This window comes from Bidens hawaiensis, unplaced genomic scaffold (assembly GCF_021521415.1).
Source record: "Bidens hawaiensis isolate Kalapana, Puna unplaced genomic scaffold, B.hawaiensis_p1.1 tig00009253_1, whole genome shotgun sequence".
Taxonomy (NCBI): Eukaryota; Viridiplantae; Streptophyta; class Magnoliopsida; order Asterales; family Asteraceae; genus Bidens; species Bidens hawaiensis.
In genome coordinates this window covers 468,228-480,343 of record NW_027491683.1, presented here as the reverse complement: position 1 = coordinate 480,343, position 12,116 = coordinate 468,228, and the positions used below count along the sequence as shown (strand labels likewise).

General features: G+C 35.2%; 1 protein-coding gene across 1 annotated transcript; it reads left to right on the top strand.

Moving 5' to 3' along the window:
* The first annotated feature begins 3,109 nt into the window (after positions 1-3,109).
* On the top strand, positions 3,110-5,776 carry LOC143531825 (uncharacterized). Its single transcript, XM_077027035.1, has one exon. It carries the CDS (start codon positions 3,110-3,112, stop codon positions 5,774-5,776), a length of 2,667 nt encoding a protein of 888 aa, XP_076883150.1.
* Positions 5,777-12,116: the final 6,340 nt, after the last annotated feature.

Below are 12,116 nucleotides of genomic sequence, written 5' to 3'. Positions count from 1 at the left end.
TATTTTAATGGTAACGAAGAATATAGGGACTCTAGTGTAAGTGATTTAGCAACACTCTCACATTTAAGACATTACACACTTGTTGGAAGGCGGAAGAGAAAATGAAAAAAATAATTATTAACGAACTGTGTAAAAACATTGTGAACGGAAGAGAATAGGCTAGACCTTGAAGCAAGAATCACAATCACCCGATTCACATCAAAGCAAAAGGCAACAAAGAAGTGAAGTGATAGTTTGTATTAGTTCAAAATAGTGGTATGAAGTCTTTTATGTAATTTTCTAAACAATGGTACGTATTGTAATTGACTAGCTATCATTTCTTGGTCTTTTGTATAAGTCTCAAAAGTGATTGTTGTTTCACAGTTAGAAACATTGTAGTATGATCACATTAATATCTTTGCTAATCTTGTCAGGTAAGATGGTATAACTGTCGAGATTTCACAATGATATGGTCTTTGAAAACAACATAAACCAATGTTTTAAAAACTGGTTTTTTACTCATACCGGATTGAACTAAAATATGGTATAACCGGTTGAACCGGGTTATACCGGGAGATTCAACAGGTTGAATAGTTTCCCTTATAATTTCCTATAAATGCAACATCAACTCCAAAAATAACCCAAAAGTTATGATTCCATAACAAAAAATAATCCAAAAGTTAATCCATATTAAAAATAATAATAAAAAAGCACTCAAATTTAAAAAAATAGTTTTAAAGTTTACACGTTTGAATATTAATTGTTGGATTAAAAGTAATTTTGATAAAATATGGGCCACAGATATAAAAAATTTCACAGACTTAAAACCGGTTTGCTGGTAAAAACCGGTATTTTATAAAAAACCGTCGGTACAATGTTCTAGCAAACCGGGCAAAAGTACCGGGCTCAAAATACCGGCTTGTTGTGCAAAGTCCGGTTTGACCGTTCAACCGTCCGGTTTGAACCGGTTTTTAAAACATTAACGTAAACTCACAAGATCAAGTTTTTGATTCGATTGCCAGTTTTTCTTATCTTTAATTTGTCAATAGGAACTGAAAAGTGACAATTATCTAAGTTAATTAGTTGGTATCAAGACGTTAGATAAGACTTTTTCTTTCAAAATAATAGAGGTGGTTCAATTCCATTGACGAACACAAGTACGAAATTTAAGAGTAAGAGTAAAGAGTGAACTTCCTTTAATAGTATAAATACTATATCACGGTTATGTGTTTCCTTATAAGACTGCCTTTCAAATTTTCTATGAACTTCTTCTTTAAAAACATCAAATCAAAAGATTTTGTTTTTCTTAGTGCAAAAATACGAGAACATTACTAACATAACACGACACGCTGAAAGATCAAAGAAGGAACAAACCAAATAAGAAAATGTGTTTAGCAAAACACTCACTTACAATTAAGTAAATAACTAGGATAACTAACATATTTATTTTAGTCATAGTTTAGAAAGTATAATATTTTTGTAATTGGTTTGAGTCGCTTTAAGAAAATGTTAAATGACTTGAAAATGAAAGCTTGAAGAATAGGAAGCCACCTATTGGCTTTGTCGTAAAGAAGGCATGAATGACTTGGAAAATAAGAGGCGACTTTTTAAAGTCTTTTGTGGCTTTTATTTCTCCTGTTTGTCTTTGTGGAAAATTAGTAGGATGATATTGTCCGAAACATACAAACATTGATGTAACAACTAACAATATTGGGTAGACATGGAGACTTTGAATTAGATACATGAGAAACTTCGCAGAAAACGAAGGTAGTGATTGAACCAATATAACCAAACCACACCAAAAGCCAGTGGTTTGGCTTAATGATTTTCTGAAAACCGAAAATAGTGGGTCGGTTATGGTTAACAAGGTTTTCAATCCCGCAACAAGCAAACTGAAACGATTATATGTACTTTTTTTAGTATTATAGATTGTATGAATTTTTTTTAACGTTATATAATATACTATACGGGTCAGCTTATTCTACAAAGGATTTGTAGCCACAAAAACTACTCGAAAATAATTTTATAAAAATCATAACTCAATTAAAAACAAAAAAAAAGTAAAAACACAAAAATATTTCCACCATCTTCCTCGTTCTAAAATTCATAAATCCGGATTGCCTCTGTAAATAAATTTATAACTATAAAGATCAAGTTTGTAATTTGTTAAGTTTAAGGATCAAGCGTGTAATACATACAAACCACATAAGCTAGAGCATTCCCAACCTATTCCCTACCCTATATCCATATATATCATATAATTACACTAAAAATATCACCTTTTTTCTCTCATTTTAAATTAAATAATACTTTTTTTTATACTTTTATCATTACCTTTTCTCTCTCATTCACTCACAACCACTTTCAAAAATATTAAAAAAATTATAAAGATCAACAGTGTGTTTCTCCAAATTTAACCATAAACAGTATCATTTTCTCTCTTCTCCTCTCATACCATTTTTTACCATCTCTAAAAAATAGAGAATTCCCTCGCATAATTTGGAGAACTCACTAGAAATGCTCTTAAGTCTTTTAAATTTAATAACTAGGTCTTCACATAAACATTTGCCTGATTAAATTTGAGGTTTTTATGAATGAAAAATACTTTTTTTTTAAATGGGATATATTGTAAATTTTGTTTTATTCAAATAATTAATTTACCATTTATAACACAAAAAGACCTTCAAAAAAAACTCAATTTGATGTTTACGCAATGAAATACCCACGCAATAGGATTCTTCTTAGATTTCGAAGATCATGTGTGACAAGCACAAATAAGCGCCTTCAACTTTTTTCATTTCTTTTCGAAAGGCCAAATATTATAAGACTAAAAAAAAGAGAAACCACTTACAAGACACAAATAGACCAAGTACAAAACAAAACAAAATGATATTACATGCCCAACATCAAAGAGAGAGAAAATATAATAACAATCCACGAAGATTATTAAATAAAATCATTTTCAGATGTTAAATCAGTTTTATGCCTATATCAAACCCCACTTCATTGAAATCATCATAGTTTCTTAGAAGGTGGCAAGTTGCACATATTGTACGTTGATCCATAAACCCCATTATAAACATCACATATCAAAACTCAGTCAACCAAACATCTATCTTTGATTGCAGCCATGAATCCTTCACTCTTGTTCCATATCTCCTTCATCTTCTTCACCCTCTTTACTTCAAAAGCCTTTTCTTCATCTTCTTCAATCTCCTACTCTGATCACTGCGACTCTTATGCTCCTGAAGCAATTCCAACTGATAGCCTCTTAACTAGATACCGCTTTCTCGAACCTGTATCCACCAATTACACAGGTGGTCAAAATATTATTGATGAAGATCGCTCCATCTACCTTGCATCCACTCGTAAAGTATTCGCCACAAACGTTCTTGGCACGTACAAAATCCAGGCCCAATTAGGCTTCTATCCATCAAGTATATATTATGATTATCACCTGGCGCGCAACTTCACAAATACCGGGTCGAACTATTCACGGGCTGGTTGGAATTATCGCAGTACGCTGGTGTTTGATTTAGATGGGTTCTGGTCAATGTCTACAAATACGCTTTGTATGGTTGGATCGGCTGGTTGGTTTACAAAAGAAGGTAATCCACTTACACTAAAAGCTGTTCTTAAGCTTGAAGTAGCTCAGTTCATGACTTTCAAAAGCAGCTTAGTAAGTGGAAAGTTGGAGAGTTTGTCTTCTCCTAATGAAAATGACTACTTTGACCCTATTTCAATGTTCGGATTCCCTCCGGTGTCTCCGTTCAGATACAACTATACATTGATATCAAATAAAGAGTGTGATGTTACTAAAATCGTGCAAAATTCAGTGACTAGTATGAAATATCTAGATGTGTGTTCGATTTTCACACAAAGATTCACAACTTACAAGCTGGAGTATCCAAGTAATTGTAAAAATTGTTCTTTATTTGGCCAAGATAATAGTTACTTGCCTACTTTCTTGTCCTTGTATGTGATTCAGTGTTCTCACGAAGACAAAAAACTTCGTGTTTTGGTCGAATTTCAAGATAGAAGGGTTACTTCATATGATCAATCTTTTCAACCTAACATATCATTAATTGGAGAAGGAACCTGGAATGGAACAAAAGATGAGCTGTGCATCATTGGTTGTCGTATCTTGACCCAAAGTGATCCTTTGGGTACTGCCCGCATTGGGGATTGCTCGATTAGGTTGAGTTTGTGGTTCCCTGTGGTTCGGTCAATCACGAAAACGCATAATACCGAGGGTCAGATTTGGACCACCAGGTTCAAAGATGATTTGGGCTTGTTTAGAACGGTTAAGTTTCAAAGCTTTGATCATAGCCTGCAGAACTATGGGATGAAGTATGAATATACACAAATTGAGAAAGTAAGACGAAATTGCCCGAAAAAGAAGCATGTAGGGGCCAAGTATCAATTCGGGCCATATTATGGTTTTGACATGTTTGTCAAACATAAGAACATGGTTTCGAGAGGTTTTGCAGACCCTATTTTTGTGGGAAGTCAGGGATTAAAAAATTATGCAATTATGAACACAAACTTCGGTACATGGCAGGGAGTGGATGCAACAGAGACAGATATTTCAACAACCATGTACAAAGGCCCGGTGAACATTAGTTTTGAGATCAGTTTTCGGCTGAACATTAGTTCCAGTTCAAGTAGCGGGGTTTCGTATCTAAATTTATCATCAAGTGATGATGATAGAGTGGAGATATCTGCAGAAGGGATTTATGATGATGAAACGGGAGAAATTTGTATGGTTGGTTGTAGAAACTTGAACAAAAGTGCTTCTTTTGACTGTGAGATTCTGGTCAAATTACAACTCCCACAGGGTAAGGAAAGTTTAATAAAGGGGGATATTGTAAGCTTACGTGAAAAAAGCGATGTTTTGTACTTCGAGAAGATTGATATCTCTTCAGTCACATTCACTGAAAGTGAAGCAAAAGAATCAATATGGAGAATGGATATAGAAATCATCATGGTCCTGATTTCAGACACACTTATGTGTGTGTTTATAGGAAGACAGCTACTTAATTTGAAGAAGAGTCCTGAAATGGTTAATGCCATTTCGGTTTTGATGATGTTGATTCTTACTCTCGGGCACATGGTTCCTCTAGTGCTAAACTTTGAGGCAATATTCTCAAACGATAAGAATCAGAAAAATGTAACAATTGGGAGTAATGGATTGCTTGAAGTGAATGAAGTGCTTGTGAGGATAGTGACAATGGTGGCTTTCATTTTGCAATCCCGTCTTCTTCAGTTAACATTGATTGCAAAAAAGAATTATTGGGTTCATGAGATACGGACACTTTTCATTTGTTTACCAATGTATATTATTGGTGGGTTCGCAATGCTGCTAGTGAACTGGAAGAACAACTACACTATTTCAAGTCAACATTTCATCTGGGGTGGTTTTAGGTCTTATGCAGGGTTAACTCTCGATGGTTTCCTATTCCCACAACTAGTACTCAATATTTTCCAGATTTCAAAAGGAAATGCTTTGAGTCACTGGTTTTATATAGGGACCACATTCGTGCGATTAATGCCTCATGTATATGATCTTTACAGGGGTCAAAGGTATATCAGCCATCAGTTTGACAAGTTGTACATTTATGCAAACCCGAGAGCAGATTTCTACTCACCTTCTTGGGATGTAGTCATCATCTGTGGAGGCTTGGTGCTTGCAGCAATCGTTTTCCTGCAGCAATGTTTTGGCGGTCGGTTTATGTTTCCAAAGCGATTCCGGGAGCATGTTGAGTATGAAATGGTACCTGTAACAAGCAAAGAGTAATCAATCTATCACTTAACGGTTGTATGGTTCCAAAGATATGATGAGAAAGTAACATATGAGCCAAACCAAAAGGCAACCGATTTAGCAACGATAATTAATATCAAAGTCAAGATTTGTATGTTCTTACTATTGGATGTTAAACTAAATATAAAGTTTAAGGGGTTAGTTTGTAATTATTTTATAGTATGTTTAGGGTCTTTGGGTCGTATTGTAAGTCTAGCGTTAGAAGTGTCAAGATTGGAGCTTAGAACTAACCAAGTTACGTGCCTGATGTATATGTGATATGAAACGGCGGCATCAAGGGACGCAACCCTAGAAGGCAACGCTTCATCTAGTATATATAGGTTCGATGTATTCATACTTTGTATCAGATTCAATCAATAAAAGTTTGTGTTTGTGTATATTCAATCTTTTCTACTTCAATATCATTCTGGATTATTCAACACTTACTTTGTCTCCTTGGTAGATAATAACCAATAGTGTGTGCAGTGCAGTATGTATTCTTATCTAAAGTCAACTATAGATCAAAAGTCACCACCATCTCAAGTTTTTGTCAGTAGTTGTTATATGTAACAATTCTAATTCTAAATATTCTTCAATGTTTACAAGTAAATAAGTCAATTATATTGTTGCATCTACCGATGGTTCATTGATGAGATAACTTACATATGATAAAGGGTATTTAGATGTGCATTTTGAAATAGTCATCAATAATCACTTTGTAAGTGGTGAATTAATAAGAACTTATCATTTATGTTGGTAATTCCGAACCATGTTGTGAATATGGAAGGATCACGTCGGTCAAGTTAATTAAGTTTCCTAACTGTAATATGATTATTATGGTCACCAAGTTAGGGTTAGATTATGAATATAGGGCTTGGTTAGAGACTTTTGAGTCAGTTTTCTGTTGCAATAATAAAGTGTTTGATCGATCTTGTGCGTTGAATTTAGGCGTCAAATAATTAGTTTTGATTAAAGTTGCAACAAACAAAGTTAATCAAAGTGATGTTGTGCTAACAATTAATAAAGAGAAGTTACTAAACAATCAAAACAACAAAACTAAAGATTGTTACACCTAAAAGCAAGCAAGCAAGCATATACAAACGCTATCAATAGCAACACTTTGGCCGCTAAACCCTAGGCATTAACAAGGCAAGAAGCAAGTAATTAAACAACTTCACAGATTTAGCTATCAATATATATGAATAATAAATTAGGAAAATAGACTGCAGTATTAGATACCTGGTAGATGATACAACTTAATTTAACTCTTAGGGTGTTGATTGTTATAGAAAGTAGCGGAACTTGTAGATAGGATTTCTGAAACGAAGACTGCTCTGCCGGAGTGTATAAACTGACTGGTAGTTGACCGGAAATGCCTTCTTCATGTTCGTTTGTTAAAGAGAATAATGTGTTTACGAACGAACACGTACCGAACGAGTTTTATGTTCGTATTCGGTTATTAAGGAAATGAATTTGTTCACGAACACAAATGGACATAAATAAAATGGGCAGAGTTTAGAGTTGAGATCGGTGTATTGAATATGAATAATGAAAGCCAATAAACGAATCGAACGAACACGAACAAATGTATGTTCGTGTTCATTCATTTAACTTTAATCGAACGCGAACACTTAATCAAACACATATTTATGTTCATGTTCGCTTATTTAAAAAATGAACATTTGTGTTCATGTTCGTGTTATTACTCAAAGACGAGAAAAAAGTGGATAGCATGTGTAAGTTATGAAAATATATACAAGACATGTATTTTATCATCTACATTTATATCTACATTTATGTGGAGTTATACTTAAGATAATAATAAATGAGCAAGTTTAAACTGAGTAGTATAGTACATTTATCCATATTGTAGTCGTAATTCATAAAAGTATGGGTTTAAAGCCGCTTTAGAAAATATTAAAAGTCTTTATAAATTAAAATGCTTGGAAAATATACAAATAGCAGGCCGCCCATTATTGACTTTGTTGTAAAGAAGGCATGACTTGGAAAATAAGAAACTAGTTCGATTTAAATGCCAAATTGTAAATGAATATTTTATTATTTTTAAGTTAAAACTTGAATATAATTATTACCAAGCCCTGTTAATGCATCGTTGATTATAAACGTTATGTCTAAACTAATTATAACATAGCATATAGCATAATAAAACTTGAGGCCCATGCATGAATGGCTTGAAAAAGCTCAGTCTTTTCAGAACTAAAGTAGCTTATCAATTTTGATATTTGAAATATTTTTTAATTTCAAAAAACTATATTTAACCCAAGCTCATTTTGATCATAACTCATTTTCGTCCAAATCGATTTTAACCCTTGCAGCCAGACATGACCCGCCAGTTTTGCCCAACTTTTTTTAGTTCGATAATGATTAGTTACGTCGAAAATATTAAATTTGTAGTTTATGTCAATATTTTCTGGGTAAGCTTATAGCAATACATATCCTAGTTAATTAAGTACAAACTGAATTTTTATTTGTAAGTCAAAACTTGGTGAGACTTCCTTATAAAATCATTTTTAGATGTTATTAAGTTTTTATGATTATGTCAACCCCACTTCACAGGGATCATCATAGTTTCTTAGAAAGTGGCAAGTTGCACATATTGTACATTGACCCATAAACCCCATTATAAACATCAGTATCACATATCAAACATCTTTGTTTGCAGCCATGAATCCTTCACTCTTGCTCCTTCACTTGTTCATCTTCTTCACAGTCTTTACTTCAAAAGCCTTATCTTCAACTTCATCAATCTCCTACTATGATCACTGCAACTCTTATGCTCCTGACGCAATTCCAACTGAGAGCCTCTTAACCACACTCTGGTCTCTCGAACCGATATCTACCAATTACACAGGCGGTCAGCAGATTCTTGATCAAGACCCCCCATCACAACGCTCCATCAACTTCGAACCGACTAGTAACATATTCGCCACAAGCGTTGCTAGCACGTACAAAATCCAGGCCCGACTAGGCTTCTATCCATCAAATATATATTATGATTACTTCCCATCCAACTTCACTAATACCAGGTCTAACTATTCACGGGCTAGTTGGAAATATCGGCGTACGTTGTTGTTTAAGTTGGATGGGTTTTGGTCAGCGTCTACAGATAAGATTTGCATGGTTGGATCGGCCCGTTGGTTTACAAAAGAAGGTAATCCACTTACACTAAACGCTGTTCTTAAGCTTAAATTCGCTGAGGTCATGACTTTGAATAATATTAGTAAGTGGAAAGTTGGAGAGCTTGTCTTCTCCTAATGAAAATGACTACTTTGACCCGATTTCGATGTTTGGATTCCCTCGGGTGTCTCCGTTCAGATACAACTATACCTTGGTATCAAATAAAGAGTGTGATGTAACTAAAATCGTGCAAAATTCAGTGACTAGTATGAAATATCTAGATGTGTGTTCGATTTTCACACAAAGATTCACAACTTACAAGCTGGAGTATCCGAGTAATTGTAAGAACTGTTCTTTATTTGGTCAAGATCATAATGGTTTCTTGCCAGCCTTTGTGTCATTGTACGCGATTCAGTGTTCTTGGGAAGACAAAAAACTTCGTTTTTTGGTCGAATTTCAAGACAGAAGGTATAGTTCGTACTACCAATCTTTCCGACCCGACATATCATTAATTGGAGAAGGAACTTGGAGCGGGACAAAAGATGAGTTGTGTATTGTCGCATGCCGTATCTTGAACCAGAGCGATCCTTTGGGTAATGCCCGTGTTGGGGATTGCTCGATTAGGTTGACTTTGTGGTTCCCTGCAGTTCGGTCAATCACGAAAACGCATAATACCGAGGGTCAAATTTGGTCCACCAAGTTCAAAGACGAGTCGGGCTCATCTAGAACGGCTAAGTTTCAAAGCTTTGATCATAGCCGGGAGAACTACGGGGAAGAGTATGAATATACACAAATGGAGAAAGTAAGACGGAATTGCCCGAAAAAGAAGCATGTAGGGGCCAAGTATCAGTCCCAATCATATTATAGTTTTGACATGTTTGTCAAACACAAGAACATGGTTTCAACAGGTTTTGCATACCCAAATTCCATGAGAAGTCAGGGGTTCAACGACTACACAATTGTGAGTCCAGACTACAGTACATGGCAGGAGGCGTCAGCTCCGTTGGCAAGTATTTCAACCACCACCAACAGCAGTCCGGTGAACATAAGCTTTGAGATCGGTTTTTGGCTGAACATTAGTTCCCGCTCAAGTAGCGGGGTTTCGTCACTAAATCTAACCTCAACTAATTACGGTATGGTGGAGATATCTGCAGAAGGTGTTTATGATGATGAAACGGGCCAAATTTGTATGATTGGTTGTAGAAAATTGAAGAAAGACGCTTCTTTTGACTGTGAGATTCTGGTTAAATTCCAACTTCCGCAAGACAACGGTAATGGAAGTTTTATAAAGGGAAGCATCGAGAGCTTACGTGAAAAAAGCGATATTTTGTACTTTGAGAAGCTCGATGTCACTTCACTAACGTTTACCGAAAGTGAAGCAAGAGCATCAATATGAGAATAGATTTAGAAATCATCATGGTCTTGATATCAGACACACTTATGTGTGTGTTTATAGGAAGACAACTGTTTTATTTGAAGAAGAGGCCTGAATTGGTTAACTTGATTTCGGTTTCAATGATGTCGATTCTTACTCTCGGGCACATGGTTCCTCTAGTGTTAAACTTTGAGGCGATATTCTCGAACACTAGGAATCAAGAAAATGTACCAATTGGGAAGAATGGATTGGTTGAAGTGAACGAGGTCATTGTGAGGATAGTGACTATGGTGGCTTTCATTTTGCAATCCCGTCTTCTACAGTTAACATGGATTGCAAAGAAGAACCACTGGATTCATGAGATACGGACACTTGCCATTTGTTTACCTACGTATATCATCGGTGGGTTAGCAATGTTGCTAGTGAACTGGAAGAAAAACTACACTATTTCAAGTCAACGTTCCGTCTGGGGTGGTTTGAGGTCTTATGCAGGGTTAGCCCTCGATGGTTTCCTATTCCCACAACTAGCACTCAATATTTTCCAGATTTCAAAAGGAAATGCTTTGAGTCACTGGTTTTATATAGGGACCACATTCGTGCGGTTACTACCTCATGCATATGATCTTTACAGGGGTCAAAGGTACATCAGCCATCAGTTTGACAGGTTATATATTTACGCAAATCCGAGAGCAGATTTTTACTCACCTTCCTGGGATGTTGTCATTGTTTGTGGAGGTTTGGTGTTAGCAGTGATCATTTTCTTGCAGCAATGTTTTGGCGGTCGGTTTATGTTTCCAAAGCGGTTCCAGAAGCATGTTGAGTATGAAATGGTACCTGTAACAAGCAATGAAACTTAATGTTTGTATGCTCTTACTTTGCCTGCTTAGTGCTTACTAAATAATTAACAATGTGTGAACTATTCTTATCTGAAATCAACTATAGATTGAAAGCTGCAACCATCTCTTGCATTAGTCCTCCATGTTCTATAAGATTTCAATACTTTAATCAATATTTACAGGCACCAAGTCAACAACATTATGGCTTCAACTGATAATACAATACATGTTCACAATGAGATAAATCAAAATGTGTTAAGGGGGTGTTTGGATGTGCATTCAAAATATCTGATAGTCACTTAATAAGTGGTTAGTTTTGAATACTCAGTGTGATTGAAGTGGCAACAAATAGGGCTGTAAACTAACCGAACTGAACCGGACAAGACCTTGTTCGTGTTCGTCCGTTAAGCTTTTATCAGACAAATGGACGGTTGCTAAACACTTTAGCGAACAGAATTTCGAGTTCGTGTTTGTTCATTAAGTCGTCCATGTATGCTCATTAATCTTGTAAACAAACACAAACGGACACTAACGCACAGTAACTGACAAAAGGAATGTAACTGGACACTGACGAGCACAAATGCACATAAACAAACACAAATGAATCAAGAACTAAATTGGCAACACGAATTGTTGGCAAACACCCAAACGTTTATTGTATTAAGAAACTCACTCAAAACTTAATTACAATAATGAAACCCTGCACGGTTTATATAGACCAACGCTAAACACATTTGAGTCTAACTAAGATTCCTGAACAATAGGTAATTTAATAAAACAATTAAATAAACCTAAAAACCTAAACGGACATGCATTAGGAAGTATTAGGATCCATATATAACTTGTGCCTTGCTCGCCAAGTTATTTGCCTTGCACTCCAAGGCTTAATTAGAAATGGCCAGCAATGAACATATATTAATTTGAGAATAATAATCACTAAATCAACACCACATAATATCCAAAAAAAAAGCTTAACATAGTAATCATA

Coding starts and splice junctions, on each gene's coding strand:
- LOC143531825 (XM_077027035.1), top strand. CDS start 3,110: ATGAATCCTTCACTCTTGTTCCATATCTCCTTCATCTTCTTCACCCTC.